The sequence below is a fragment of the Baudoinia panamericana genome (genome assembly GCF_000338955.1).
Source record: "Baudoinia panamericana UAMH 10762 unplaced genomic scaffold BAUCOscaffold_14, whole genome shotgun sequence".
In the NCBI taxonomy this organism is placed as follows: domain Eukaryota; kingdom Fungi; phylum Ascomycota; class Dothideomycetes; order Mycosphaerellales; family Teratosphaeriaceae; genus Baudoinia; species Baudoinia panamericana.
Genome location: NW_006911270.1, coordinates 633,580 through 660,753, shown reverse-complemented (window position 1 = coordinate 660,753; position 27,174 = coordinate 633,580). Strand labels below are relative to the sequence as shown.

Sequence of the window (27,174 nt, the reverse complement as noted above, 5' to 3'; positions counted from 1 at the left end):
TGGATCGCTGCGCAAGATCAGCCGCAGGAAAATAATCCCGACCATCGGCCAAGCTTCGATGGCGAGTCTACACCACCTCGACCCGACGATGGCGGAAGAGAAGCAACCGTCTCGCTTCAAGCGGCAGAAGATGGTCGACGATCGCGACAACCCGTACTTGGCTCACATCTACGAGGACGAGCAGCACGACTCCGGCGTCTCGCTCAGCGGCGACTCCAGCACGAATGGACACTTGAACGGCAGCACATCAAATGGCAACGGACCGGCACTGAAGCGACATGCTACGACCGCAAAGCAAGCAAAGGTCGCTGAAGATGGACCGACCAACTTCTTCAGTGGTGGTCACCTCTCGGAGCGCTACTTTGGCATCCTCAAGAAGCGTCGAGACCTTCCCGTGCATGCGCAGAGGCAGGAGTTCCTCGACATGTACCAGAAGTCGCAGATACTCGTCTTTGTGGGTGAGACGGGTTCGGGAAAGACGACGCAGATCCCACAGTTTGTCCTCTTTGACGACCTGCCGCAGCAGCAGGGCAAGATGGTCGCTTGTACCCAGCCGAGACGTGTGGCTGCCATGTCCGTAGCGCAGCGTGTCGCGCAGGAAATGGACGTTACGTTGGGTGAGGAAGTGGGTTACAGCATTCGGTTTGAAGATATGACCGGCCCGAAGACGATATTGAAGTACATGACGGATGGAATGTTATTACGGGAGGCGATGAACGATCACGACCTTACGCGCTACAGCACGATTATCCTCGACGAAGCGCACGAACGGACGTTGGCGACGGATATTTTGATGGGATTGCTCAAGGAAGTGGTCAAGCGCAGACCAGACCTCAAGCTCATCATCATGTCTGCGACATTGGACGCGCAAAAGTTTCAGAAGTACTTCATGAACGCGCCGTTACTCGCTGTACCGGGCCGTACGCACCCAGTCGAGATCTTCTACACGCCAGAGCCGGAACGCGATTACGTCGAGGCCGCGCTGCGTACGGTTCTTCAGATCCACGCCACGGAACCAGAAGGAGATATTCTTCTCTTCCTGACCGGCGAAGAGGAGATCGAAGACGCCTGCCGCAAGATCAACCTCGAAGGAGACGAGATGGTCCGCGAAGCTGATGCTGGACCTCTCAAAGTCTACCCTCTCTACGGCACCTTACCTCCAGCCCAACAACAGCGCATCTTTGACCCTGCTCCACCGCCATTTAAACCCGGCGGTCGCCCAGGCCGCAAGTGCATCGTCAGCACCAACATCGCCGAAACCTCACTAACAATCGACGGCATCGTCTACGTCGTCGACCCCGGCTTCAGCAAGCAGAAAGTCTACAACCCTCGCATCCGCGTGGAATCTCTCCTCGTCAGCCCAATCTCCAAAGCCTCCGCCCAGCAGCGCGCCGGTCGTGCGGGCCGTACGCGTCCCGGCAAATGCTTCCGCCTCTACACCGAAGGCGCCTTCAAGAAAGAGCTAATCGACCAGTCATACCCCGAAATCCTGCGCTCGAACCTCGCTAGTACCGTGCTCGAGCTGAAGAAACTAGGCATAGACGACCTCGTGCACTTCGACCTGATGGACCCACCCGCCCCGGAAACCTTAATGCGCGCACTAGAAGAGCTCAACTACCTCGCCTGTCTCGACGACGAAGGCGAGCTAACCAACATGGGCAAACTCGCCTCCGAATTCCCCCTCGACCCCGCGCTGGCAGTGATGCTAATTGCCTCCCCCGAATTCTACTGCAGCAACGAAATCCTCTCCCTCACCGCCCTGCTAAGCGTGCCCCAACTCTTCGTCCGCCCGGCCTCCGCCCGCAAGCGCGCCGACGAAATGAAAGACCTCTTCGCCCACGCCGACGGCGACCACCTCACCATGCTCAACGTCTACCACGCCTTCAAAGCCCCGTCCGCGCAGGAAAACGCGAAACAATGGTGTCACGACCACTTCCTCTCCTTCCGCGCGCTACAACAGGCCGACAACGTGCGTCTGCAACTCAAACGCATCATGGAACGCTCCGAGATCGAACTCGTCTCCACCCCCTTCACCGACAAGAAGTACTACGAGAACATCCGTCGCGCGCTGGTGGCGGGGTTCTTCATGCAAGTCGCCAAGAAGGATTCTTCCAACAAGACGTACACGACTGTGAAGGATAATCAGAGTGTCCTCCTGCATCCGTCGACGGTGTTGGGGCAGGATAGCGAGTGGGTCGTTTACAACGAGTTTGTGTTGACGAGTAAGAATTACATTCGTACGGTTACGGGGGTGAAGCCGGAGTGGTTGTTGGAGATTGCGCCGCAGTATTATGATTTGGAGGGGTTTAGTAAGGGTGATATTAAGACGAGTTTGTTGAGGGTGCAGCAGAAGGTGCAGAGGAGGGCGCAGATCAATGGTGGGAGGTAGGTTGGCATGGAGAGGCGGTGGTGGTGTTTTTGTAAGGATAGGTTGGCTACGTATGATCAACTTGCTTGCTGCAGTGCTAGAGTGCAGCAATAGTCTTGTGGTTGATGGAATAACTGAAAGCCCATCATTTCGGGGAAGCAGGTGATGTGCAATGATGAAATTGGATTGTTTCGCACTTCGCCGTGGGACACGCTCTCGAGGTGAGGAACGGAAACTCGTAGCGATAGATGCATTACACGTATGATACACAGCTGTCATGAAACTGGTCTATCAAGCAGATGGGAGCCAGACTTTGCTCCATCCGCCATGCCTCGCCACATGTCTTCCCACTTGCGGAATACCATACGCCATAGCGCCTTCGCCGCGACCACAATTCATTGCCATGCTCACGGCTTCTGCCACTCCGGGTTCTACAACATCATCGTCAGTAAACCTCATCCTCACACCTCCCAAAGCAACAACTTTATTAACTCACCTTTCTCAATATACAAATCCCCTCCATAACATTACTCAAACACCGCCACTCCTCATCCTCCAACTCGGCGCGCTCCCCATACCCCAACAACACAGGCGTACTCTGCGTCTGCCAGCCCGTAATCGTCTTGGGTCTCCCCGCCTGGCCGACAACATCCACCGCCTGCCCGACGCGGACGTTGACTTGCAGCGGCTTGAGCTCCTCGTCGAGCGTGATGAGGAAGCGGGGGTGCATGGCTGTGACTAGGTAGTAGAGTAAGTAGTGGTTGTCGCCCAAGATGAACTTCTTCGGGTCTTCTATCAGGGAGATCGCCACCGTGAGCAGGCCCGCGGAAGCGACTCGAGAGAGTACAGTGCGGTCCGTGTGGAAGGGGTTTATGCTGAGTGTGCCCTTCCCCATATGCACCAACCCCTGCGCCACACGCACCATGAACAACACCCCCGCATCGCGGTGATAGTAACTAGCCAACTGCCTCAGCAGTTGCGCAAGGCGTGCATTATTCGTCCCCGCGCCCAACATGCCCATAGCGAAAATCGCATTCACCGCCACGTCGAGGTCGTTGTCGTGGGAGTAGCGGGATAAAGTGTCGTAGACCTTCATTTGCGGGTTGGAGGGGGAGATCAATCCCATGGCTAGAGGCACAGCGCGACGGATGTTCGGCTCGCCGTAGTGCATGAGGTGGCCGAATTGGCGGAGGACCATTTCTTGACCTACGTCTTCGCCCATGGCGACGAGGGAGAGGCCGATGACGGCGTAGGATTGGACGAGTTGGTCGCCGGAGACATCTCGCTTGTCTTCCGCAGTATCGTCGTTCTTGTCCGCGTCTGTGTCTTCGCCGTCTTTGTCTTCTTTCTCCTCGATGTGGTCGTTGCAGATGTGGAGCAATTGTTGCAGTTTCAGTACAGCGCCCGTGCCAGTCCACGCGCAAATCTCCGCCAACACACTCGCGGGTTTGCTCATGGGGTGCTCGATTACCTTTAACGTCTCGAGCACCACATCCACCTCTTCTTGCTGGCCAAAGTACAACAACGCAAGACCCAAGGTCATAAACCGTGTCCACTTATCCTTGAGCTGCTTGTTCCGGTCCTCATCCAGGAAAGTCTGAATGATAGCTTCCGAAACATCCGACTGCGCGTTGCCGACGAAGATGAACCCCAGCGACAGCGCAGCCATGGCGGAGATCTGCATATCGAGCGAGGTATCCGTCACAAGCGGCAAAAGCAACTCGAGTAAATCCTCATTGTTTGAACCCGCGTAAGCCAACCCAAGTCCCATGATCGAAGCGACCTTAACCGCCACACTCTTTCCTTCCAAATCACCCAACAACGCCATCGTGGGATCCGAATCGAGGCGAACACCACTATTCATAATCCCCATCGCCAGATACGCACCGGCTTTGATCTGATCCTCAGGCACATAGGTATACGCATCTATCTTATCCAGCCCCATCTCGACATCCCACAGCATCAGCATCCCCGCCGAGGCCGCGGTGGAGGTCATGCCGTCTTCTTTCACCTTCCACACCCAGCTCTGCTTCACCCCGCCTTCGACCAACATCAACTTGTCATCGCCGAACCCGGCGTTTACGAACGCGTTGACGAAGGCGGAGGCGAGGTTGTGCCGGGCGGAGTCGGTGTTCGTCAGCCCGGCTGTGCGGGAGGACTCGAGGTGGGATTTGTAGATATCTTCTGGCACTTTCGGGTCGAGGACGTTAAGTTCTTTGGCGAGGGATTTGAAGTGTTCGGGGAGTTTGGTGTTGTTGAGACAGTCCTGTAGTTCCGGGTCTTCCGCTTCGAATTCGCTAAAGTCGAGGCAGATTCTTTGGCGGCCGAGGATGAAGGCGAGTTGTCGCCGGAGCGCTTTGTCGGATGTAGAGGCGAAGTCGGATCTGATGAGGTCGGCATCATTTAGTCGGATGGCGAGTGACATGGCTTGCGTGAGTTGCTCGTACTGGAGGTAGATGTCGTGGGCGGTGCGGACGAAGCGGTCGTTGTCCGGGTAGGTCAGGAGGGGCACCATGGAGACCATGTATAGGCAGACTCGTGCATAAGTGTCTTTGTCGACGTATTGCTTGATTTCTTCGATCATCTCCAACTCGGACAGGATGTCTACGGCGTCGGCTTCCGCGTTGTGTGAGAGGAAGTAAGGGACGAGTGAGCGCGTGAGCTGTGCGAGGTCCTCCACATCTTGCTCGTCGTCCAGCCGCTTCTGGTACTCTTGCCCAATCTCCAACGCTAGATGCCGCATGTACTCATGACCCCACGAGCCGAAGTCGGAATGCTTGGACAGTAAGCGGAACTTGAGCGTATCTCGTCTGTCTTCGTCGTCCGAATATGTCATGCCCAACACCGACAGCGTATCCGAGAGACTGTCCTTGTCATCGCCCGCCGGCCATGACTCGTACGCCTGACACAGCTTCTCGTAATGCGGCCGGAGGAATTTGAGGGGTTTGGGTACGGCGGTCATGGAGCTGGTCGACGTTTTGATGCTGGTCTTGATCGCCTCGAGCGCCGGCTTGTATAATGACTTGTCGCTCTCTGTTAACCGCTCCACCAGCATGTCCAGCTCATCCTTGAGTTTCTGGTCTTCCTCGTTAAGCTGGTCGGGTGGGAGGTCGTGGTCTGCCTTCTTGTCGCCATCCTTGCCTGCCGCCTTGGTACCGTTGACGCCGTTGGTCTGCTTGTCCTCCACCGCCTTGCCCTTGCCTTTGTCTTGGGGCTTCGACTGCTTCTCCTCCTCCTTCGCCATCCTCCCGGCTCGCTTGATGAACGTTCACTGGTGCAGTCCCTAGATGTGCTGAACGTAAGAGGCACAGATGGGCAATGAGGCCGATATACGAGGAGGTCGGGGTCGATATGGAAGGCGTAGAGTGGTTGTTGAAGAGGGTGAAGGTGTGTTGGAGATGATCGTGTGAGCAGCCGCGTCCTATGTTTGCCTCATCGACAGTCGAGCTCTATACGACATTTAGCCCGCAGTTTGGCCGATCAAGTGCTCGCTGACTCAGCCATGGATATCAATCAGACGTGCGAACTTCTGTACCATCAGACAGCGCAGTGGTCGAAGACGACGAGGAGGTCAAGGGGAAGTGGCATTGATGGGGAGGACCATAATGCGACCATCTCACCCTAAACTACCGCCCGCGCGATGAACCGCCGCACCAGCTCCACCTCCACCTCCACTCACCCTCCACCCCCGCCAGGACGCCAGCACAGCTACGCCACATCCACTTCCTCTCGCAGAAATGACGGTCTCACCCGCCGCCTCTCCGCCCTCTCCACGGCGGAGTCAGGCGAAGTGCAAGACCCTGCCGCCACTGCAGCCGACGAAACGGTAGCGGAAGAGATCGCCGAGATCAAACGCTACGAGGACTTCACCACCATCGACTGGGTGCAGGATGCGGCGCGGGAGAACCAACGCCGCAAAGCGCGACGCGCGCAACGGGTCGACTACTTTGACCGCGAGGGCCGGATCGGGTGGAGGAGGAAGGTGTGGGAGGCGTACGATGCGGGTCAGGGCTGGATCGTCGTGACCTTGATCGGCGTCGCTATAGGACTCAACGCCGCCTTCCTCAACATCGTCACCGAATGGCTCTCCGACTTGAAACTAGGCTACTGCACCACTGCCTTCTACCTGAACGAATCCTTCTGCTGCTGGGGCGCCGAAGGCGGCTGCGCGGAATGGCACCACTGGAGCGGGCACTTCTGGCCGATCAACTACCTCCTCTACATCCTCTTCGCCGGCCTCTTATCCTACACCTCCGCCCGCCTCGTGAAATCCTACGCCCCCTACGCCGCCGGCTCCGGGATAAGCGAAATCAAATGCATCATCGCCGGCTTCGTCATGAAAGGTTTCCTCGGCTTCCGCACGCTGCTGATAAAAACCCTCGCCATGCCCCTCGCCATCGCCTCCGGGCTATCAGTCGGCAAAGAGGGCCCCAGCGTCCACTACGCCGTCTGCACTGGTAATGTCATTTCCCGCCTCTTCACCAAATACCGCCGCAACGCCGCCAAGACCCGCGAGATCCTCTCTGCGTGCGCGGCAGCAGGCGTGGCCGTCGCGTTTGGGAGTCCCATCGGCGGCGTCCTGTTCAGTCTGGAGGAAATGAGTAATTACTTCCCGCTCAAGACTATGTGGCGCAGCTACTACTGCTGCCTCGTCGCCACCGCCGTCCTCGCGGCAATGAACCCCTTTCGCACAGGCCAACTGGTCATGTTCACAGTCCGCTACGACCGCAGCTGGCATTTCTTCGAACTCCCCTTCTACATCCTGCTTGGACTCTTCGGCGGTCTCTACGGCGCTTTCGTCATGAAGTGGAATCTTCGCGTTCAAGCGTTTCGGAAACGCCATCTCGCTCCTTACCCGATCCTCGAGTCCACTATCCTCGCTCTCGCGACGGCGGTATTGTGTTATCCGAATATGTTCCTCCGCATCGACATGACCGAGAGCATGGAGATCCTCTTCCTCGAATGCGAAGGCGGACACGACTACGACGCCCTTTGCGACCGCTCGAACCGGTGGTCCATGATCCTCGCCCTTCTGCTCGCCACTGTGCTTCGCACATTCCTGGTAATCATCTCTTACGGCTGTAAAGTCCCCGCCGGAATCTTCGTCCCCTCCATGGCCATCGGTGCCTCCTTCGGGAGAATGCTGGGGATTCTAGTCCAAGCTTTGCACGAGACTTTTCCAACTTCCGCCTTCTTTGCGGCTTGTGAAGCCGACGCCCCCTGCATCACACCAGGTACCTACGCCTTCCTTGGTGCCGGCGCAGCGTTGGCGGGGATCATGCACATCACCGTTTCCGTCGTGGTCATCATGTTCGAACTCACAGGCGCACTGACCTACATCCTGCCCACCATGATTGTCGTCGGCGTCACGAAAGCCGTGGCAGACCGGTGCGGTAAGGGAGGGATCGCGGACCGGATGATCTGGTTCAACGGGTTTCCCTTTCTCGACAATAAAGAAGAGCACTCCTTCGGCGTGCCGGTTAGTCAGACCATGACGGCCAACCCTACCACTCTCCCCGCTGCAGGAATGTTGATACGGGACGTGGAAAAAGTGCTGGCCGAGACGAAGTACCAGGGTTTTCCTGTCGTTGATAACGATGAGAATAAGATCCTACTCGGCTACATTGGTCGAACAGAGTTGAGGTACGCCCTCGATCGCGCGAAGAGGGAACAACAAGTCAGTCTGCACGCCCGCTGTTTCTTCGCCCCGCCAGATGGACCTGCGACAGCTACCACACCCTCCGCCAGTCTTCCTGGGGTGACATTTGACGACATGGCCGGGCAAGGGGAGATGAACGTGGATTTCTCGAAATTTGTCGATCCCACCCCGCTGGCTGTTCATCCGCGCTTGCCGTTGGAGACGGTGATGGAATTATTCAAGAAGCTCGGCCCGCGTGTCATTCTGGTTGAACACCGAGGCAGAGTGGTGGGGTTGGTGACGGTGAAGGATTGTTTGAAGTTTCAGTTTATGGTGGAGGCGGAGGAGCATCCACGACAGGATGGGAGTGGCATTCGGGAGCAGCAGGATAAGTTGTGGGACCTGATGCGGAAAGTGGCGGGGCTGATGGGGAGGTGGACTGGGGGGAGGTTGAGGTTGGGGGAGGTTTCGCCACCGGGTTCGGCGGGGCTGCCGGCTGAGACTGAGAGGAGGGTGGGAGAGGGTGGGAGGACGGGTGAGGTGGAGTTGGATGACCGATAACACGTATGTCATGCCGTTGTCACCCATTTCAAAGTTCCTACAAAGTACTCGTCCTGCTCGCTTTCACGTTTGCACGGCAAAACGTTTCCATACCTTCCCTACGCCGGATACTCCGGTCGCAGCCATGATGTTGCTGCGCATATGAAAATCGAGCGAAGAAGTTTCATTACTGCATCAACTCATACAATGCCCACTAAGCGCCGCCTCGCTGCTCCTCAAATACCAAACGCCATCGCGCCGAACCCTCGCCTCCCATCTTCTCCTAGCTATTCAAGGCCCACCCCGCTGCACCTTGTTATCCCCCTGCACCGCCTGCTGATACGTCGGCGGGGTCTCCTCACTCCTGGACCCTCCTACTTGCTGCTGTGGCGGCGGGGGCTGCACGAAACCGCCCTGCTGCTGATGCGGGAACTGCGTACTCGGCGCCGGCCCCACCGTCCCATAACTCCTGCCCCCATTCCCACCATCTGCGCGCGCGTACCGCGGGTGTCCGCCATCCTGCTGCACATAGTAGTACGTCACGTTCCCCCCACCACCGCCGCCGTAACCGCGTTCCGGGTCCTGTTGTGGTAGGTCCGAGTATGTGGGGTCCGGGGTGACGGCGATGATGTACCAGGCGTGTAGTAAGCCTGGGAGGAAGCCGAGGCAGCAGAGGGCGAGGTTGATGAGGCTGTCGGCGCTGCAGAGGCCTTTCTTCACCCATACGGCGAGCGGGGGGAAGAGGATTGCTAGGAGGCCGAGGAAGATATCTGTGCCGCACATTTTGGCCGCTCGGGAGGAGGCTGGTGTGGGGGGGGGTTTTATGGGTGAGGGAGAATATGGTGGCGGAAGGTGTAGGTATATGGGGTGGGTTGGCATGCGAAAGCAGCTGCCTGACCTGACCATGATCTACGCCTCACGCGATGACGATCCCCACTGCCGAGGCTTCTGTAACCGGTTAGGCGTGGCGCATCGTCTGGCGTTATCGATAGCGCAAAGGTCTCGCTTTGAGCCTCTTCATCAAATGTTCCCTGCCCTCTCTGGGACAGTAAGGGTAAGAGACCTGACATTCCCAGCGCGTGACTAGAGTCGTGACAGTAGAAGCGTCCTCCGACCCTTCGAAGCCCGAAAGTATAGGTCATCATGAAGCTCGACACGCGCGCCTTCCGCTACCTAACAGCGGAAGACTGGCGGGTGTTACAAGCAGTGAGTGCATCATTCCATACTGTCTCCCACAGGACATCATATCGCTGACGGGTTTGCTGACAGCACGGCGCAGGTTGAGCAAGGAAGTAAGAACCATGAGCTTGTCCCGACACCACTTATCCAGCAAATAGCTGGCCTACGGGGAGGCAGTGGCGTGCACAGATGCATTTCCACTCTCGCCAAAGCAGGTTTGATTGCCAAAGTGAAGAATGCGAAATGTATGCCCGTCTGAAATATATATCCTTCCCAAGTGAACCCCCTGTGCTGATTCTGCATGTACAGACGACGGCTACCGCCTAACCTACGGCGGCCTCGACTACCTCGCCCTAAACACTCACCGCAAATCCTCCCTCCTGTACAGCCTGGGCAACCAAATAGGCGTCGGCAAAGAATCAGACATCTACATCACCGCCTCCCCCTCCGGCCGTCAACTAGTGCTAAAACTGCACCGTCTCGGCCGTATCTCCTTCCGCTCCGTGAAAGCTAATCGTGACTACCTCCGCCACCGCACGACGGGGAGTTGGATGTACCTCTCCCGCCTCGCTGCGCAGAAGGAGTACGCCTTCATGCGCGTGCTGTGGCGGGAGGGGTTTGCGGTCCCGGAGCCGGTGGGGTGGAGTCGGCATACGGTGTTGATGGAGTTTGTGGATGCGTTTCCGCTGAGGATGATTGAACGGGTGCCGGAGCCGGGGGGGTTGCATGCGGAGTTGATGGGGATGATTGTTAGTCTCGCGCAGAGGGGACTCATTCATGGTGATTTCAATGAGTTTAACATCCTTATCAAGGAGGAGGAAGTGGTGGGGAAGGAAGGGGAGATGAAGTTGAGGCCGATCTTGATTGATTTCCCGCAGACGGTTAGTACGAATCATGTCAATGCCAAGATGTATTTTGAGAGGGATGTGGCGTGTGTGAAAAGGTACTTCGAGAGGAGGTTCAAGTACGTGGCTGATGAGGAGGGGCCGTTGTTTGAGGATGCGGTGAGAGGGGTGGAGGCGGAGAGGAGGTTGGATGTGGAGGTGGAGGCTAGTGGGTTTTCGAAGAAGATGGCAAAGGAGCTGGAGCGGTATGTGGAGGTTGTGGGTGGCGATGACGATGATGATCAAGCGGCTGCTGCGGGTCAGTCAGACGATAGCGCGCAAGATGATGACGAGGAAGGCGAGTTTGACGAAGGTGAAGACGCGTCGGAGGTGGAAGGGGAAGGAGATCAAGATGCGCAGCATGACGATGCGGAGCTCGCAGAGCAACTCGCCTCCTGGCGGACGGGTGACGATCTGGCTGTCAAGCCATTGCGCAATGCTGACTACGGGCTGCTGCCTTTGGATCTACAGGAAGACACCGGCACTTTCACGCCCGAAAAGGTGGCGGCGAAGAAGAAAGCGACCGGTTGGGCGATTTGAGTTGGCCATTATGTCGTGAAAGGCGGGTTGAAAGGGGTGACGTGACGTGAGCGTGTCGTGTAACACCGCGAAACAGGCAGCTACGAAGCAAACAGCAGGCTTGGCGGAGATATTAAACGCCACCATGCGGGAGACACACATTTCTGCTCCATCGTGACAACATCCACTTCCGCCCTCTACGAAGCACAGGAGTTGTTCTACAATCAGTGCTACGCCATTATGTCTAGATTAAGGGCAGAGTCGGCGCCTGTTTCCCTCCGGAGCGTCTTCACCGACTGCGATACGCATTCTACCACACGACGATCTTCCGACGTATCCCTCTCCGCAGGACGGTTGTCGCCGAATAGTGCAGCAAGTTCAGACCACGAAGCGAAGGTAACCACGCAGGCAACTACAGAAAGCAGCACTGTGCACCCTGTCGAGACATCTCAACCACCGGTCTGTGCGGCATCCCCTCCGTCATGTCTCAACCACATCTACTTCTTCACGCGCGATGTACCGGACATTGCGCCGCCTGCCAATGTCAAGGACCAACGCTCTGCCAGCCCTGCCAGTCGTGATGAGTCTACATCAAGCTCCGGCTCACTTAATCCACTCGCACCTACCTTTACACCTTCGTTCCCATCACCAACAGCATCTCGGCTGTACGAGCTGCGTGAAGTGCCAGGTAAAGGCCTGGGATTGTTCGCCGCCACCAACATTCCACTAGGAGCCCGTATCATTTGCGAGTCACCACTGCTGACGATATCGCGTAATGAGCTGCATCTTGTCTGGGGCCCGTACTGCCGACTGTCGAACGCGCAGAAAAAGGCGTACGACTCGCTGCACTTCTACAACCCGCCGTTCATGAAACTAGAACAGGCGGGCCGCCTCCAGCTCATTGACACGAACGATACCAGCCTGGACGCAGACGACATCGACGAGATTGTCAGAGATCACGTACGCGTCATGGGCATTTTCGCGACAAACAACTTCATAAGCGGACCGGCATTTGCCGTCTACGAGGAGGCGTCACGCCTCAACCACTCCTGCATTCCGAATGTCCACCACTCCTACAACCCAACACTGAAGAAGCTGACCGTGCACGCTGCTCGCGACATCTACGCTGGTGAAGAACTACTCACCAACTACGTCGGCGGGCGCTTCACGTACTGGCCACGTAAGCGGCGCCAGGGCATCTTGCGCCAACAGTACGGGTTTCAGTGCGCTTGTGTGGCATGCGTTGATCGTACCGGGCAGTCCGATGGCAGGCGCGAGGTGATGGCCAATATGGCTTATGGGCTCATGCAATATGGCGGAGATCGTCATGGCGAAGGGCAGAACCCATACATACCAGCTACAGTCGATGCGGCATTGAGGCAGTCTGAGGATCTCATTACGCTGCTTTTGGAGGAAGGGATCACCAACATCGAGCTTGTAAGCGCCCCCACTCTGCTCAGCATAAGTATATTGTGACGTCACCGAGCTAACTCGGTTGCAGTGCAAAGCCTACCGCACCGCCGCGCAGGAGGCTCTAAAGATGCAAGACTACACCAAAGCGCGCGATTACGCCCTGAACGAGGCTGAAGTCGAGCTGAATTGCTTAGGCGCCGAAGTGGACGACTTGGTGAAGTGTGGATCCGCTGCTTCAGTCTTCATCAATCTTGTGGAGCACGAGATGGTCAAGGCTGGCGCCATCGAGCCCGCGGTTACGCCACGCAAAACAAAGAAAACGAAGAAGACGTGGAGTGAGAGGCGGAAGGTGAAGAGGGAGCGGGAGGCTGCTGCACAGAAGGCCGAGGCGGCGAGGAGCTGACTTGGCGTTTCTTTCGCGCATGTCATGCTGGTGTAGTCTAGTGGTTGTCACGAGCGAGGAGTTGGAGGCTACGAGATGGAGTAAATGGAATGATACCTACCACGGCCGCTGAATTTGATTTATTGATTATTGCTTCACGCAGCATTGATGACCTTCGGTTAAGATCGCCGCTAAGGGCGGCTCCAACGCTCCTTCTGCGACTAGTGAAGCTAGCATTGGTAATGGCGTCATTCGATGGATGAGATCAATGATTCTTCGATCAAAACGATGCCATGAATGGCACACTCGCAAATACTCCCTCATCTCCGTACCAAGCTTATATCTCACCCTCAGAGCACAACGAGAATCGACAAGGCTCAGCAAAACACTTTCGGCATACCGAACACCGCAACAATAGCCTCCAAAATCCTCTCCACCCCGCGCCTCCGCCTCGCCCACCTCGCCCGCACCATGTCCTCCACCTCCACCACGGGCGCAACGCCTCAGCCCGCGCCCTGGAAGTCTTCCTTCCTCGACCACCTCGGGAAGATGGACAGCCCCGAATTCGTCTTCTCCAGCCTGCACCCAGCACCCAATAAAGACAGTCCCACTCCCTACCTCCCACGAGCCCGCTACTGCATCTTCCGCGGCTTCTGGGCCGAGCTACCGGAGAACAAACACAATGACGCTCCACGCAATGAACGGAGTTATGAGTCCGAGATGCCGACGTTTACGACTGATGTCCGCATGCAGAAGCCGTTTGAACTCTTCTCTTCCTCGTCTGGACACGCGGATAAAGAGGAACAGGCGAAGGGGAGTGGCGGCGGTGGGCCTTGTGAGGCGGTGTGGTGGATCAAGGGGGATACGATGGTGCAGTGGAGGGTGCGGGGGGAGGCGTTTGTGGTAGGGCCGGATATTGAGGAGGAGAATGAAAGTAGTGGGGTTAGGACTGTGAAGAGTGAGGTGGGTAGTCGGATGAGGGTGGCGAAGGAGGAGGAGAAGGAGAAGTGGTCGTGGAAGACGGAGTTGGTTGGGCATTTCGGGAATATGAGTCCGGGGATGAGGGGTACGTTTTACTTTAACCATGAGCGGTTTACGCTTGGGTAGCTCTGTGTGAGATTGAGGCTGTACTGACTGTGGATGTTGTCAGGGAGCTTTAAGAACCCTCCACCCGGCCAGGCGGTGGATAAGCCGTATGACGAGGAGCATCTTAAGCTCGGAGAAAAGGTGTCGACGCTCGACGATGCCGTTGCGCGCGAGAATTTCCGGGTCGTGATCATCAAGCCGGAGATGGTCGAGTCGTTGGATCTCAAAGATCCCACCAAGGCGCGGAGACAGCAGTATAGGTATCAGGAGAGCACGGGGAAGTGGTCGCATGTCGAGACGTGGCCATAGATGGAGCAATCTTTAGTCGCTGCCACCCTCGAGGCTCGCCCCCTGCGCAGTCTGTTGGTGACGCAGCATCGCCTAAGCCGTGTAATCCACACGCTCGATCGAATAGCCCTGCGCCCTGGCGCACTGCAGCCTCCTCCGGGCTACGTGCGGCTATAGCGCTCGCCGGACGGCAGAGAGCTCGATAGTTGCGCCCAGTCAAGCCCATCCGGAGCGTCCCAACGCTTCAGTACGCTTACCCACGGTAGTAACGTGAGGCAGTAAGAGGTTGGGCCCCAATGGGTATGCTCCAGGCGTCAGATTGTTCCGACCAGCTAGCACTCGGTTTCATCGTTTGACTTGTGCAGGTCGGAAGGCTGTGAGACTTTACGTCACGGATCTGGCGATATGCAAGGCACAGGGGCGCGGCCTGAACCTAATCTCATTGCATCGGCCGCTAATGCAACCACTACCGATCGCATGCCTTCGATCCCGCGTGTTCTTCAGACAGATCGCGTGCGTCGACCGGAGAGGGATCGCATACTATCTATCGCCGGAGGTGTATGCGTCATGATTTAGAGTTCCAAGCACGCTGGTAAAAGCTCATATTGCGATGAAGGTAAGTGGGTGATCATCTACAAGCCTTCGCATCTGATCCTACCTTATTGTCTTTCTTCGCCTTGCGAGCACTCAACCGAGCAATTCAGATCGAGCTCGTTCGCGCCATGTCGTCGGAGGAGAATGTCCCTTCACAGCATGCTCCCCAATTCCATATCTTGAGTTTCTTCCGTGACGAGGATGACAATTGCGCCTTGACCGCTGTCCAAAACAATGTACGCTTTCACGTTATCGCGGAGATCGAGAAGCTTGATCATGCCATCATTGGAGGTGAATACGTCGAACTCCTTGAGCATCTGAAGCGACAGGAGGATGGAGCAGAAGCGTCGAGCGTAACAACGGACAGCGGCGTAGATGTCACTAATGGCAAGCAAGAGTTCACGCAGACAGACGAAGATGCGGAAACGGCGTTACAAAGCTGGATGTTACAACCACTAGGCTCTATCATCGACGAATATGCTTCTGCTTCCGCAAACGAGGGACAGCAGACGTTGAAAAAGTGGTACACCGGACCCGTGTATTATTTCAATCTGGAAGTTGAGAACGACAGTCTGCAAGCCATAGAGCTTGAGCCGGACGACGAGCTGAAACAGCGTGTAGACGAGCTGCTGCCACAAATCAGCATCCCGAAATACGTGCGCGACATTGATGTACCCATTTTCTGCGCGGAGGATCTTCTAGTCCTGGACTGCAGTCACTCGCCACCTCCCTATCACCCTTCCCGTGTCCAGGTCAATGGCACGGACGAGGTGTTCTTCCTCAAGCTTGTGGACAACAGCCAGCCGCAGCCTACTAAGCGGGAGCTGTCTTTGCTGAACCGTATCGCGCAAAGGGGTCTTCACAAGCACATTCGATGTCCCAAGTTGGAAGGCTTAGTGATCTGGGACAATGACCACTCAAAGATCATGGGCTTCTTGCAGACAGACATTCCCGATCCGACACCGCTGACGTTAAAGCTGGACGCCACAGTACCGCAAGAACTTCGGGATCGATGGGCAGCCGAATCAGAGCGTATGAAGAATGTACTCCACGAGCACAATATCGTCTGGGGTGATGCCAAAGCAGACAACTTCATGGTCGACAAGAACGACGACCTCTGGATCATCGACTTCGGCGGCTCGTATACTGAGGGGTGGGTTGATGCTGGTATCAAGGAGACTGCGAAAGGAGACGACATGGGTGTCGAGAAGATTGCGAACGCGCTGCATGACCCGGTCGCGAATACGTGGGATCCTGACACGGCGAAGAGCTTTGGTGGCAGCCAGCGGGCGAGTGAGCAGCTAAACTTCAATAAGAAGCGGAAGGCAGAAGACAGCGAGGAGCATCAAGCCAGAAAGCGTCATCGCAGTGGCGAAGGAGCCGCAGAGGAGGATGTATACTGCGTCTGCGAGACGGTCGGATCCGGTCGCATGATCGCTTGCGATGAAGAGACTTGCGAGGGGGCTTGGTTCCACTTCGAGTGTGTTGGCTTGACGGCGCCACCTCCGGAAGATCAGCCATGGTACTGTCCAGAGTGTCGAATAGCATAAATCGCGCGGACAGGTTCGAACTGCTTCAACTTCCGCAAGCTTTTCGCCTTTCCCGACGATGGCCTTGCACACTGTCTCCAAGCGTCAGCGACCCCTACGATGTATAGCGAGCGCAAGTGCAGCGGGTCGTCCTAGCAGCTCTGACGCAGCACCTTCACAACGGCATTTTGAATCCAGCAGGCTCGAGGAGGCAGCAGCAAGGTCTTTCTACGTCGGACACAGCGGCGGCAGCACCCTGTCACCTGCGCTTGCGACAACATATACCGCTCCCGCCGACGGCATAGCACTGACGGGCCACTCTACGGACCCTTCCTAAATCGGAGAGATTCGCATCAGTACCACCTTCTCTCTGCCCAGAAAGATCCACCGATTCGGGTGCATAGACCGGAACATGAGTTCTCTGAGCCTGCGGCGACAAGCTGGGCCAGCAAAGCATCTTTCTCGCCTATTATTGCTTCGATCCAGAGGCGTTGGCTTTCGTCGAGGCGTATAACTGTCTATTCACTGTGGGCGTAGCAAACATCTTACAAGTCAATGCTTTAAATGCCGCGAAGCCGGTATCGGTACGTATCTAAATGGTACTACGATGGCGGTCAGAGCTGACCTTAGTGTAGACGTTCACCAGCAACGTTGACCTGATCATCTACTGTGGCGATTCAAAAGGAGTTCGTAGCAAGCAGCACCTCTTTTTTCTAGAGCGACACTTTCCAAGAACTAGTGTTGGCCCACACACAGGCCATGCCCTGATGCGTTAGTACAACGCAGGTTCGGCGTATACGACCGTTAACGAACGACTTACTTAAGCGAAAGGCAGTGACGTGCTGCTACTCACGCTGACTCCGTAACACCGGGCAAGCAGTGATGCATGGTAAGAGCGGTACGGCGAAGTGTAAGCGAGGATGGAGATGTCGGCGCAGGTTGTTAGTCAGATCTCCATCGAAGACGTGATATTCATTCCATGCTAGGTCGCAGTAGCTAGATCAATTGTATGCCGTAACCCACTCTCCAAGATGTCGCAACTCAGGCCATCTGACCTCTGTTCTGCATGCTTGAACACCACCAGGCAACTCACGTGAATATGTCATCCTCAACCTCCTCAAGCTTGACACCACAGTCGATCTCCCCATCCTCCTTCGCCAGACTATCATCGGCGTTAGCGACCCCCTTGCCCGTTTCCAGCTTTGGCTTCGATATCTTCTTGGTCTTCACGGTACGCTTCGGCCTCTTCACAGGGGTTTCAGCCTCAGCGTCAGCGTTGGCACCACCGTCGGTAGCCATGTCGTTCGCATCATCGTTTTTACGCTTCTTCTTGGCCGGATCAACGCCGCTAAGCTTCGCACGCACGATGGCGAATTGATCTCTCGCATACTTCGCAGTCTTGCAATTGGCGTCCTTGGCAACGACATCCCATGGAATCTGTTCGTAACAATCAGCTCATGCCATATGGCGAGGCACAGAGACGGACGAACCTCTGCAGTCATGTTCTTGGCCACAGCGCGGAGAAGCTCTTGGTGACGGTCACCGAGATTGACAACACCCGCGTCGACGGCACTGAGCTTAGTGCGGATGATGGCGAACTGGTCGCGCGCATACTTCGGGGTCTTACAGTTTGCTTCGCTGGCGACCGTATCCCAGTTGACCTATCGGTTCGGCATCAGTATGCTTAGTCTGCTCTTCGATCCGTATGTCGGCGAAGCATAAAGTAGACCTTACTTGAGCGGACGAGTGCTTGATTACGGCACGCAGGAGCTCCTGGTGACGCGAACCTAGGTTGATAGTAGCCATGTGGAAAGGCTTGCCTTGGAGTGGGAGCCTGTGTGGATGAAGACGAGCCTGGTACGCGGTGAAGATGTCGGGAGGTGGGTGCAGGATAGCGAAGTGCTTGTGAAGAGGAGCTGGTCGAATAGGAACTGGGTGCGTGCAGTGAGGCTGAGCACAGCATGTGAGCTTGCTCTTGCCCGAAACTGAACAAATTGCTCACTGCATTGTCTGGCGTGCTTCATTTTCTGCGCTTAGGAGGAAAAGACTGCAAAAGGTCCTGGTATGGAAGTCAGATGCAGTCAACATGGTGCCGTTCCATCGCGGTCTTCTTAACAAAATTATCTCAGGCTACAGTCCTCAGAACTCGTGCCATGCCAGCGCCAGCGAGTATTGCGCGGTTCCTCTTACCCGCTCTAAGCTTCTTGCCACTAACCGTGTGGTTCGTGGGTGCTAGGTGAGCGTCTTGACTAGTTATGAACGGTCTCGATGCCCGACACTCTTCTCCAAGCCTCGGATCACAACCCAAGCTCTTGATGAAAAAGTGGTCCTGTCAGACAACCAGCGCCACGAGCCCACGAGCACCGGCCGAAGCCAAGTGCAAGCAGGGAGAGATCATCGCCAACTCGGGGCCGAAGCCATGCGAGCTACATACGGCGTCACTCTATCGCGAGCTGGTTCGGCTCATCAGCCAGCTAGAGGAAGAAGTCAGCATGTTGTCCACGAGTGGTGCTGCGTTCGAGGCAAGCTTACGATGGAATCCGTAGCTCTTTTGGAGATTACGGTCATGGACGTTTACTATAGAAATGATTCTATGAAGTCTAGGGATTGTATTAGCATGTTGATGCAAGAGTAGGGGTGGGTTCATAGACATACAAAGTCGCGTGAAAATCTCAAGCAGAACGAGCGTGCGAAGTCGTACAAATACTTTCCAAAGCGCCAAGCCGCGCTAGCGTTAGCGTTGCTTCCCTGCGCCATGTCACGTGTGCGGATTGTTCAGGTGTACATTTGGTTTAAGTTTATTCGAAGGACACGCAGAAGCATAGGATGTAGTTAGTGCTCATCATTCCGTCAGTCTCCCCCGTGAGCGATCTCTGTGAACCGCACCGAGTTCCGAATTCGCGATGCTAACGAGGCCGCTAACGACATTCTCTGGCCTCCAATTGGAGCTGGAGTGGCGACGCTGCATGAAGTCAACCTTGAATGGCGATGAGGCAGCCTTGTCCAGCCTTTCTGCGTAGTTCACGCACAACCAGGTGGGAGGCTTCCTATACCTTTCCTCTCCAACCCATCCGTGTCACATCCTCCCAACCCGTTGTTCTGGATTTCCCTCCAATCACGGAGCGATGGACGCCTCAGCTTTCTCTGAATATTTCGAAAGATTCGCTGACTGTGCCGCCGATATGGTCTACGAGACCGTGGATCTGGCGCTGGACCACGTAGGACAGAGCGCCATACTAGCTCCAAGTACATAGTCTGACCAACTTCCGAAGGAGACCGGCAGCAGAGTCAGCTTCGAGCATAGCATCAGGTCGGAGTCTGAAGTCGTGCAATGGGCTCGTGATTCTGTAAGAGATAGGATCATCCTGGCTTCCGGCGGGCTGTTAACCACTTCCTTCTATGATAGCCTTCTGCAACACAGCGAAGCGATCGCCTTGCGAGACGTGTCCGAATGCTGTAAGGCAGGTGTCGGCGCGGTGTTGATATGTAATTCTGCTTACCATGATCCTTAGTTACGTTTACAAGCCATCAGGCTCCTATCTGTGGATACCTTGTTCGCAAGCCGTCCACGTGGCCATCCGCGAGGCATGGCAATTGCCTGACGCCCCGTTCGTGGAGAAGTTCACTGGAGGCGGCCACACGTCGTTGAGAGAGCCACAAGACGGTCTGAAGCCTCCAACGAGCATAGGTTTGTCTTCTCGCCGCCATGGCGCCACGACAACTAACGCACGCTCATCAGGTTTTGCAACAAGTTCTGTGTCGATGATGTTTGTCACCCTCTCGGATGGCGACTCTCTTCTAACCACCATGTTCTTCGCTCAATGCCTGGAGTATGAGACCATCCATGATCCTGTCGGACTGCTTCTGGAGGGCCACCCTTTGCGGATGTCCTTAATCTTGTGTTGCAAGATCGCCCAGCGTTCAGCTTATAATAGGACTCACGTTGGCATCCTGAATTGCTGCGCCCAGCTGGATAGCGAGGCGGATCTCTTGGAGGTGAATTCATTCGCCAAGGATCCCACCTCCAAGCCGGAAGTACCTAACGACGATAGTCTCATTGCTTCGACTCGCCGACTCTCAGAGGTTGCCCAGAATGTTCATCAAACCATCAATCTTAGTATTCCCTCAGGTCAGGACATGGTAGCTGCAACGCGAGAGTACCTAGATGACATTCGGACTGCACTCCGAGATGCTTCGTCGCCGGTCACAGTAATACAAGCAGATGCAATACAGCAATTGGCCAACGCGTCGTTACAGCTCGATGCTGTCGAGGCATTACTGCGCAAGACCCTGAGAGGGGCATTGAGGCTTCAGGCTGACGTCTCAACTATTCTACAAACGGTACCATAAACCGGAATGTTCAGCCATCCAAGTCACATGTGCTGAACTCATTTACAGGTATCTGCACTGCTTTCCAGCAATGACAACCGAGCCAATTACGAAGTGGCAAAGTCCAACTATGAGATTGCAAAGTATGCCGTACGCGTAGCCGAGTTAGCCCGACGAGACAGCACAGACATGCGGGTCATCGCCGCCGCAACTTTCGTGTTCCTTCCCGGTACATTCGTCGCAGTAAGTACCACGTGTCAGCCACTGGCAGCGCAGAATCGACACTGACAGATCGGACAGACATTCTTCAGTACTAGCTTCTTCGACTTCTCGCCACGTGACGACGCCTTGGCCTCGAAGTGGCTGTGGCTGTACTTTGTGCTCACCATAGCTCTGACCTGCGCATGTGTCGTTGCGTGGCGCTTGCTTTCCAATGCGGGGATAAAGGAGACTGCGAAGTTCAGTGTCAACCTTGGTGAGAGCTTCAACTGGGATGCCACACCGAGCAGTCCAGCGAGTCACATCCCGCTGCGTCAGCTAGGTCAAGGCTTACGGCTGCCTAAACCCCGGCGTGCACGAACAACGCCATACAACCTTGGACAGGCTCAAGCGGGCGCTCAAGCAACGCCTTGATGCGAGAACTGTCCCTGCCACCTTGAGCGGCGCGGCTTACGTCGGAGCACCTAGATACTCTGAGAGTCAATCCCGTCAACATTTCCCATAGCAATCAGACCAAAGCTAAATCCTAGACGGAGATGTATGCATAGGGTTCTTTGTCTACCTTCTCTACCGCAGAAAAGTGTCCGACTCCCAGTCCGTATGAGTTGTGTGACATTTCAGCTATCGCAAGCCCTTAAGGGCTGGCGGCGGTTTTAGGTAGACCTCTACACCTTCGATGCGTCGCGACATCGCCGTCGCTGTTGCGTCAATGCGACGTCCGTAACCCGCGCTGCTATTACTGCACGTCCAGGTATTCATTCTATAACGAAGGTTGTACGCCGAGCCCCGTCCTTTCGCAGAAGCATTTCTCCAACAAAGCCTTACCTTCTCTTCGTCCGTGGCGGCGGGCATTCACCCGAGGTACGGAATACTGTTCGACAATGTCTCCGATCTTCCAGCTACCGGAGCACCGTCGTGGCACGCCCCTCCGTCGGCAGAGCCACGTACGACTTCACGGAAGATGTCGACGCCATCTACTCCGCCGCCCAAGGCATCTGCGACAGCGGTGAAGACATCATTCTCGTCCTCTGGTCCTTCAGCGGCGTGACGGGCTGCGAAGCGGTCAAAGCTCTTACCCGAGCTGACCGCGGTGCAATCAGAGGCGCCATCGTCCGCAACGTAATCATCGCAGGCTGCATCTTACCCAAGGGCTTTCAGTTCGTGCAGCGCAACGACTGGGATGGCTTCATGGAGTTCATGAAGCCGGGCAGCGATCCCGAGTCAGGACTGTGCACGGTCTCGCCGGACATGGCGAAGCGGGTCTTCTACAATGACATGTCAGATGCTGATGCAGATGCGTGGGCCGCGAAAGTCAAGCCATGAGGCTTAGGCTGTTCGTTCAACGGGATCACCTATGTTGGACGGCGAGACGTGCCGACGACTTTTATGTTTCGTACACGGCATCGGCCCTTGAGTATGGACCAGCAGGAAGGAATGGTTGAGATGGCGAAGGTGAGTAAGGATGCGGGTTGCGCGCTGAATAGTGGAGAGAAACTTGATGCTGGACACGTTTCCGTGCTGGGTCAACAGGGTGAGCTCACGGAGATGTTGTTAAGAGCCGCAGAGAAGGCGGCGGGTGATTACGCTCAGTTTTACAGGTACGCAATCAAGGGTATCAAGTGGTGACGATGCTTGCGTTTGATGTAAGCTCGTTGGGCACTCAAAACGCGATACCTCTATGGCATCCATTGCGCCAGCATGCGTGGCACAGTACACAGTCTTCCTCGAGGTCTTGTCTGCTTCTCGCACCGTGAGGTATCAGCATCGTACAATTCGCAAGCGATAGGTTTGCTTCGCTACGTCGACGGCCATGATATCGTTAACGCAGCACATGGGTCCATTTGGAATGTCGACGTGCAACAGTACGAAGGTACCGCGTACGTTCTGCATGTCATACGGAGTCCAGCGAATAGGTTACATGTGGTCGTACATATATCGGTCACAGTGCACGCAGGTTACCTTGCGTTTAGCAGTGGGTGTCTGTGACTAGTACGCAGCGATGCCTTGTTGCTATTCACTGGTTGTTTCTCGATTGCTGCCACTGCCACCGACGGTCGTGGTAGTGGTCAGGGGAAGTAGGAAGAGTCGAGGATACACATTAAGAAGTCCCTCTCTCACGTCTCGGATGAGTAACGCCGTCTTTGTAACCGTATCGACTATTACATAGTACAAACGATTCAGAGCGAAGAGCGAGTGAGTGTGCAAGATGAGATACGGCACCTTTCTCGCACTGCATCAACACGAGGGCGGGAGTCGGTTGTTTCGGGACCACTTCGGCATCGGCACGGCTTGCTGGTGTTGCTGGAGCCAAGCGAGCAACGACGGCAAGAACATCAAGACTCCTCCCATTTCGGCGACGGTCAGTCTTGCAAGTGCGCAGAGTCGAGCGTCGAGTGCGTCGGGTCACAAAGCACCGATGCTCCCGATTGAACTCACTGCCCTGCCGCCCGTGCATCTGCGCCAACGCACGTGAACGACTGGTGATCGATTGCCTGTGACAAAGTATAACGACGCAGCAAGTGAATGCGAGAGTGAGCCTCTGAGCGACGATGGACTCACAGCAATCACCCCCCAATGCGGCCGCGCCACCACCGAGCGACAATAGCACATCGAACACACAACTACCACCAACAGAATCTCAATCAGCACCCTCAGACGAACCCTCCGCCCTCGACCAATCCACCGACAACGACCTCGACACCGACATCGCCGACAACCCTCCAGCACCCACGACAATGAACGGGTTATCCCACCCTCCCACCAACCAACCCCAACCACAACAGCAACAACAACAACAACAATCTCATCCCACTCCCTCAACCCAACCCACCAACCTCCCCGCCGTCCCAATGGAACCCCGCATCCCCGCCAAAAAAGACGCCTCCCTGCGCCAATTCCTTTCGAAAATGGACGACTACGCTCCCCTCATCCCAGACGCGGTAACAGACTACTACCTCACCCTCTCCGGCCTGCCTCCACCCCCGCAAACCGACCGCCGGCTCGCCCGCCTCCTCGCCCTTGCAACCCAAAAATTCATCGCGGATATCGCCGCGGACGCGTACCAATACAGTCGCATCCGGTCGACGAACACGACGAGTAATAACCCATTGACGGGGTTGGGAGGGGCGGCGGGGTTTGGGACGAGTGCGGCTGCTGAGGCTGGTGGTGGTGGTGGAGGTGGAGGTGGGGAGGGAGGAAAGGGCGGCAAGAAGGATGTGGCTGGTGGTGGTGGTGGTGGGAGGGGTGCGCCGTTGGGAGGTCCCAGGGCCGGGTATGGTGGGGGTGGTGCGGGGGGTGGGCAGGGGAGGACGGTGTTGACGATGGAGGATTTGGGGATGGCGGTGGGTGAGTATGGGGTTAATGTGAGGCGGGGCGAGTTTTATCGGTAGAGTTCGTGTTTGGGCTTTGGTGGCGGCGGGGTTGCATTGAGCCGTGGCGTGATGGGTTGCTACTTTGGGTATGGGATGGAGGGCGGCATGGTCTTAGATTCGGCGTTGGGCGAAGCGAGTGCATCAACGCACACCGTCCGCGAGATCATTGTTCCACGTAGCATGGTATGATAGCACGGCGAGTGTCGGCCTACAGCACGTATAACGCTATTTGGCCCTATCGAGAGCATGACTGAACCTTTTGTCTATACCGTCTCCCCAAGTACGCTCCTGAGAAGTGACGCCAAGCCAGACTCGCCACCACCACTTCCACTCACTTCTCTACGCTCGCCCGCTTCGGTACTGAGGAAGTCGGAGACGCGAGAGTCGCACCCGGCCTGGCGTCCCTAACGCTGCCCATGCAACTCTTGCTCAACCTCCTTAACCACAATCTCCCTCACCTTCTCCCACTGCGCCGGACAAAACGTGACCCTCTTCTCCTTCTCCTCCAACCCCACGAACTGCTCCGGCAGCACCGTCTCGAAAGAGAAGCCGGAGACGTCCTTAAGCGCTAGTTCTACGGCGTGCGAGAATTTGGCTGGGTGTGCAGTGGCTAGGCTAATGTGGTGGACGGAAGAAGTGCTGCTAATGGAGCGAAGAGAAGCGGCGATGCCGATAGCGGAGTGTGGGTCGAGGATGTAATGACCGTTGTGCTCCGTGCCGGTCGTTGCTGGTGCGGTGCCGTTTGCGTGGCCATTAGACTGCGTCGCAGATGGCAGGGTTTGCGCGTAGGTGTCCGCAATGGTTTGGAGCGTCTGCTTGTCGCTTACACGTTCGCTGCTGAAGGTCTCTTGCGCTGCGGCCAGGATGTCTTTACTGACGCCAAACCCGCCTTCAGTCTTGAGCTGATTCAGCCAGCCCTTAACCTTTTCGCCAGCCTCCATGCGGCGACGGTTCGTCTCCTCGATCGTACTTGTCCGGTATGCCAGAAACCAGAGTAGCCGCTCAAAGTTCGACGACACGAGGATGTCCATCGCGGGCGCCAACGTCTCCTTGACACCACTGGGATGCGCTTTCGCGCCGTCCTCCTCAAAGCCACCTTCAGCCTCGACTCCGTGCACAGGCTTTTTCTCGTAGTAGCCAGTCTTCCAGAAACGGTGCAAGATGTCGTTCTCGTTAGTGGCTACAACGAGCTTGTCGGTCGGCAGACCCATGCGTGTGGCAAAGTAGCCGGCCAGGATGTCGCCGAAGTTGCCAGTCGGGACCACGAACCGGACTTTCGGACTCTGATCCTGCGCTTGACGGCAGAGTGAGAAGTACGAGTGGAAGTAGTACGTTATTTGCGCGAGAATGCGCGCCCAGTTGATACTGTTCACCGCGGCAAGACGGTGGGTGCGATTGATTTCTGGATCAGCGAAAAGGGCTTTTACGATGTCCTGTGCATTGTCAGCATCGGTCAAGCGCAAACGGGAAGGAATGTGAGCGTACTTGACAGTCATCAAAAGTGCCCTCTACAGCGAGATTATGCACATTCGCATCCAGCACCGTCGTCATCTGCGCTTCCTGAATCGGGCTGACCTTGCCCTTGGGATGCATAATGAAGACACTGACGTCCTTCTTCCCTCTGAGACCGTAGATGGCAGCAGACCCTGTGTCTCCGCTCGTCGCGCCGATGACGGTCAGGTGCTCTCGATGCGTGCCTTCCCTGCCATGATTTCTCCGTACGAGGAAGTACTCGAACAGGTTGCCGAGAAATTGCAGCGCGACGTCCTTGAATGCGAATGTTGGGCCGTGGAAGAGCTCAAGCAGATGGAGATGTTTGGCTTCATCGAGCGTGACCAGAGGGGTGATGTTCTTCGCTCGGAACGTGGAGTAGCTTTTCTGAATAATGTTCTTCAGGTCGTCCGACGGTATCTCTTCCGGGCTGATATACAAGCTGAAGACCTCGAATGCCAGCTCTTCGAAGGTATAAGCCCGCCATTTGGTTCGCCAGTCTGAAGGGAGCGATGGAATCTCTTCGGGTATGAACAAGCCGCCGTCGGATGCAAGGCCTTTAAGGACTACGTCTTCGAAGGAGAGCTGCGAGACTGGCACTCAGCGTAAGCTCTCAAGTACCCAAGCGGTGGATGGCAGTGTTTCGTACGTCGTAAGAGCCGCCTCTGGTGCTCAGGTAGCGCTGCGAGGCACTATGCGGTGTCATTGCTATCGCCTACGGGTGTCGAGTGCTCAGTGCTCGTGCTTCGGTTCCAGACAACGTGAAGACGTAGGAGGGAGAAGTTGGGCAACCTCACAGGCATTCAAGGTAGTGAACGTCGAAGTGAAAATGCATGCCTTAGGCACTCAGACTTAGTCCGCCAACCTGCCTCAACCTTTTGGACAACTCAACCACCTCTGCACTATCTGTGATATTTATCCGTCACCGGAGGTGGTGCAACATTGAGGTGACATCTGGTTCGTAGGTGGGGTCGGTGTAGGAAAGAGTATTATCTCTCTGCTACAGGCACAGCGACAGAGCCTACCATTAGTCGTTCGAGGAGCAACCGTGTGGAGATGTGATGTGCAGTGAAGTACCTTACTATGCAGGGAGGAGGAACGTAAGCTCAATGTTGTTTAGGGAGACGGAGAGCGAACGTCGGTTATCAAGCTGCATGGCCTCAGGGTCAGGTCCACAAGGTCTGCGGCACCATCACCCGGGCCAATGCATCAATCCTTCCTGGCCTGGTCGTGTCGTATATATCGGCTTCGAAAACCGCTAAGTCGGTGTATATGGAGTGCCTGTAGAAATATCATGCTCGCACCGTGAGTGTCTGCCTTCTTTCATTGTCGAACCTTTCGCCC

The 27,174-nt window shown here is 56.0% G+C and overlaps 14 protein-coding genes across 14 annotated transcripts; 10 read left to right on the top strand and 4 right to left on the bottom strand.

The window, feature by feature from the left end:
- Positions 1 to 88: 88 nt before the first annotated feature.
- On the top strand, positions 89 to 2,389 carry BAUCODRAFT_79257 (uncharacterized protein; the record flags this gene model as incomplete). Its single annotated transcript, XM_007682849.1, has 1 exon — positions 89 to 2,389. The coding sequence occupies one exon, from the start codon at positions 89 to 91 to the stop codon at positions 2,387 to 2,389; it is 2,301 nt and encodes a 766-aa protein (XP_007681039.1).
- Positions 2,390 to 2,775: 386 nt separating this feature from the next.
- Positions 2,776 to 5,612, bottom strand: BAUCODRAFT_152186 (uncharacterized protein; the record flags this gene model as incomplete). Its single annotated transcript, XM_007683049.1, has 2 exons — positions 2,776 to 2,799; positions 2,865 to 5,612. The coding sequence occupies 2 exons, from the start codon at positions 5,610 to 5,612 to the stop codon at positions 2,776 to 2,778; spliced, it is 2,772 nt and encodes a 923-aa protein (XP_007681239.1).
- Positions 5,613 to 5,872: 260 nt separating this feature from the next.
- Positions 5,873 to 8,702, top strand: BAUCODRAFT_305808 (uncharacterized protein). The gene has a single exon (XM_007683048.1). The coding sequence runs from the start codon at positions 6,009 to 6,011 to the stop codon at positions 8,565 to 8,567; it is 2,559 nt and encodes an 852-aa protein (XP_007681238.1). The 5' UTR covers positions 5,873 to 6,008; the 3' UTR covers positions 8,568 to 8,702.
- A 135-nt stretch (positions 8,703 to 8,837) lies between these two features.
- BAUCODRAFT_116849 (uncharacterized protein) lies at positions 8,838 to 9,399 on the bottom strand (the record flags this gene model as incomplete). The annotated part of the gene is made up of 2 exons (XM_007683047.1): positions 9,049 to 9,399; positions 8,838 to 9,015 (listed from the first exon to the last, which is right to left on the bottom strand). Exons 1-2 carry the CDS (start codon positions 9,327 to 9,329, stop codon positions 8,838 to 8,840), a joined length of 459 nt encoding a protein of 152 aa, XP_007681237.1. The 5' UTR covers positions 9,330 to 9,399.
- A 290-nt stretch (positions 9,400 to 9,689) lies between these two features.
- On the top strand, positions 9,690 to 11,149 carry BAUCODRAFT_79372 (uncharacterized protein; the record flags this gene model as incomplete). Its single annotated transcript, XM_007682856.1, has 3 exons — positions 9,690 to 9,752; positions 9,826 to 9,970; positions 10,035 to 11,149. The coding sequence occupies 3 exons, from the start codon at positions 9,690 to 9,692 to the stop codon at positions 11,147 to 11,149; spliced, it is 1,323 nt and encodes a 440-aa protein (XP_007681046.1).
- A 110-nt stretch (positions 11,150 to 11,259) lies between these two features.
- Positions 11,260 to 13,062, top strand: BAUCODRAFT_305787 (uncharacterized protein). Its single transcript, XM_007683046.1, has 2 exons — positions 11,260 to 12,565; positions 12,630 to 13,062. The coding sequence occupies exons 1-2, from the start codon at positions 11,369 to 11,371 to the stop codon at positions 12,942 to 12,944; spliced, it is 1,512 nt and encodes a 503-aa protein (XP_007681236.1). The 5' UTR covers positions 11,260 to 11,368; the 3' UTR covers positions 12,945 to 13,062.
- Positions 13,063 to 13,394: 332 nt separating this feature from the next.
- BAUCODRAFT_152181 (uncharacterized protein) lies at positions 13,395 to 14,318 on the top strand (the record flags this gene model as incomplete). The annotated part of the gene is made up of 2 exons (XM_007683045.1): positions 13,395 to 13,989; positions 14,074 to 14,318. 2 exons carry the CDS (start codon positions 13,395 to 13,397, stop codon positions 14,316 to 14,318), a joined length of 840 nt encoding a protein of 279 aa, XP_007681235.1.
- Positions 14,319 to 14,940: 622 nt separating this feature from the next.
- BAUCODRAFT_305789 (uncharacterized protein) lies at positions 14,941 to 16,560 on the top strand. The gene has a single exon (XM_007683044.1). It carries the CDS (start codon positions 15,020 to 15,022, stop codon positions 16,439 to 16,441), a length of 1,422 nt encoding a protein of 473 aa, XP_007681234.1. The 5' UTR covers positions 14,941 to 15,019; the 3' UTR covers positions 16,442 to 16,560.
- An 810-nt stretch (positions 16,561 to 17,370) lies between these two features.
- Positions 17,371 to 18,236, bottom strand: BAUCODRAFT_38950 (uncharacterized protein). The gene is made up of 3 exons (XM_007682732.1): positions 18,155 to 18,236; positions 17,911 to 18,081; positions 17,371 to 17,857 (listed from the first exon to the last, which is right to left on the bottom strand). The coding sequence occupies exons 1-3, from the start codon at positions 18,224 to 18,226 to the stop codon at positions 17,510 to 17,512; spliced, it is 591 nt and encodes a 196-aa protein (XP_007680922.1). The 5' UTR covers positions 18,227 to 18,236; the 3' UTR covers positions 17,371 to 17,509.
- Positions 18,237 to 18,334: 98 nt separating this feature from the next.
- On the top strand, positions 18,335 to 19,015 carry BAUCODRAFT_38948 (uncharacterized protein). Its single transcript, XM_007682731.1, has 2 exons — positions 18,335 to 18,894; positions 18,953 to 19,015. Exons 1-2 carry the CDS (start codon positions 18,676 to 18,678, stop codon positions 19,001 to 19,003), a joined length of 270 nt encoding a protein of 89 aa, XP_007680921.1. The 5' UTR covers positions 18,335 to 18,675; the 3' UTR covers positions 19,004 to 19,015.
- A 1,266-nt stretch (positions 19,016 to 20,281) lies between these two features.
- Positions 20,282 to 21,662, top strand: BAUCODRAFT_305757 (uncharacterized protein). The gene is made up of 4 exons (XM_007683043.1): positions 20,282 to 20,416; positions 20,473 to 20,761; positions 20,819 to 20,992; positions 21,050 to 21,662. Exons 2-4 carry the CDS (start codon positions 20,558 to 20,560, stop codon positions 21,380 to 21,382), a joined length of 711 nt encoding a protein of 236 aa, XP_007681233.1. The 5' UTR covers positions 20,282 to 20,416; positions 20,473 to 20,557; the 3' UTR covers positions 21,383 to 21,662.
- Positions 21,645 to 22,699, top strand: BAUCODRAFT_134590 (uncharacterized protein; the record flags this gene model as incomplete). Its single annotated transcript, XM_007683042.1, has 2 exons — positions 21,645 to 21,684; positions 21,720 to 22,699. 2 exons carry the CDS (start codon positions 21,645 to 21,647, stop codon positions 22,289 to 22,291), a joined length of 612 nt encoding a protein of 203 aa, XP_007681232.1. The 3' UTR covers positions 22,292 to 22,699.
- A 640-nt stretch (positions 22,700 to 23,339) lies between these two features.
- BAUCODRAFT_38945 (uncharacterized protein) lies at positions 23,340 to 24,251 on the top strand (the record flags this gene model as incomplete). Its single annotated transcript, XM_007682730.1, has 1 exon — positions 23,340 to 24,251. A coding segment is annotated over exon 1 (394 nt), but the record flags the coding sequence as incomplete, so codon positions are not given.
- Positions 24,252 to 24,743: 492 nt separating this feature from the next.
- BAUCODRAFT_79002 (uncharacterized protein) lies at positions 24,744 to 26,536 on the bottom strand (the record flags this gene model as incomplete). Its single annotated transcript, XM_007682832.1, has 3 exons — positions 24,744 to 25,772; positions 25,825 to 26,415; positions 26,480 to 26,536. 3 exons carry the CDS (start codon positions 26,534 to 26,536, stop codon positions 24,744 to 24,746), a joined length of 1,677 nt encoding a protein of 558 aa, XP_007681022.1.
- Between the last annotated feature and the right edge of the window lie 638 nt (positions 26,537 to 27,174).

Coding starts and splice junctions, on each gene's coding strand:
- BAUCODRAFT_305808 (XM_007683048.1), top strand. CDS start 6,009: ATGAACCGCCGCACCAGCTCCACCTCCACCTCCACTCACCCTCCACCC.
- BAUCODRAFT_305787 (XM_007683046.1), top strand. CDS start 11,369: ATGTCTAGATTAAGGGCAGAGTCGGCGCCTGTTTCCCTCCGGAGCGTC. Junction 12,566..12,629: donor GGATCACCAACATCGAGCTT/GTAAGCGCCCCC, acceptor ACTCGGTTGCAG/TGCAAAGCCTACCGCACCGC.
- BAUCODRAFT_305789 (XM_007683044.1), top strand. CDS start 15,020: ATGTCGTCGGAGGAGAATGTCCCTTCACAGCATGCTCCCCAATTCCAT.
- BAUCODRAFT_38950 (XM_007682732.1), bottom strand. CDS start 18,226: ATGGCTACTATCAACCTAGGTTCGCGTCACCAGGAGCTCCTGCGTGCC. Junction 18,082..18,154: donor TCAAGCACTCGTCCGCTCAA/GTAAGGTCTACT, acceptor CCGAACCGATAG/GTCAACTGGGATACGGTCGC. Junction 17,858..17,910: donor CCAAGAACATGACTGCAGAG/GTTCGTCCGTCT, acceptor TGTTACGAACAG/ATTCCATGGGATGTCGTTGC.
- BAUCODRAFT_38948 (XM_007682731.1), top strand. CDS start 18,676: ATGAACGGTCTCGATGCCCGACACTCTTCTCCAAGCCTCGGATCACAA. Junction 18,895..18,952: donor TGGTTCGGCTCATCAGCCAG/CTAGAGGAAGAA, acceptor AGGCAAGCTTAC/GATGGAATCCGTAGCTCTTT.
- BAUCODRAFT_305757 (XM_007683043.1), top strand. CDS start 20,558: ATGGTAGCTGCAACGCGAGAGTACCTAGATGACATTCGGACTGCACTC. Junction 20,762..20,818: donor TCTCAACTATTCTACAAACG/GTACCATAAACC, acceptor ACTCATTTACAG/GTATCTGCACTGCTTTCCAG. Junction 20,993..21,049: donor TTCCCGGTACATTCGTCGCA/GTAAGTACCACG, acceptor CAGATCGGACAG/ACATTCTTCAGTACTAGCTT.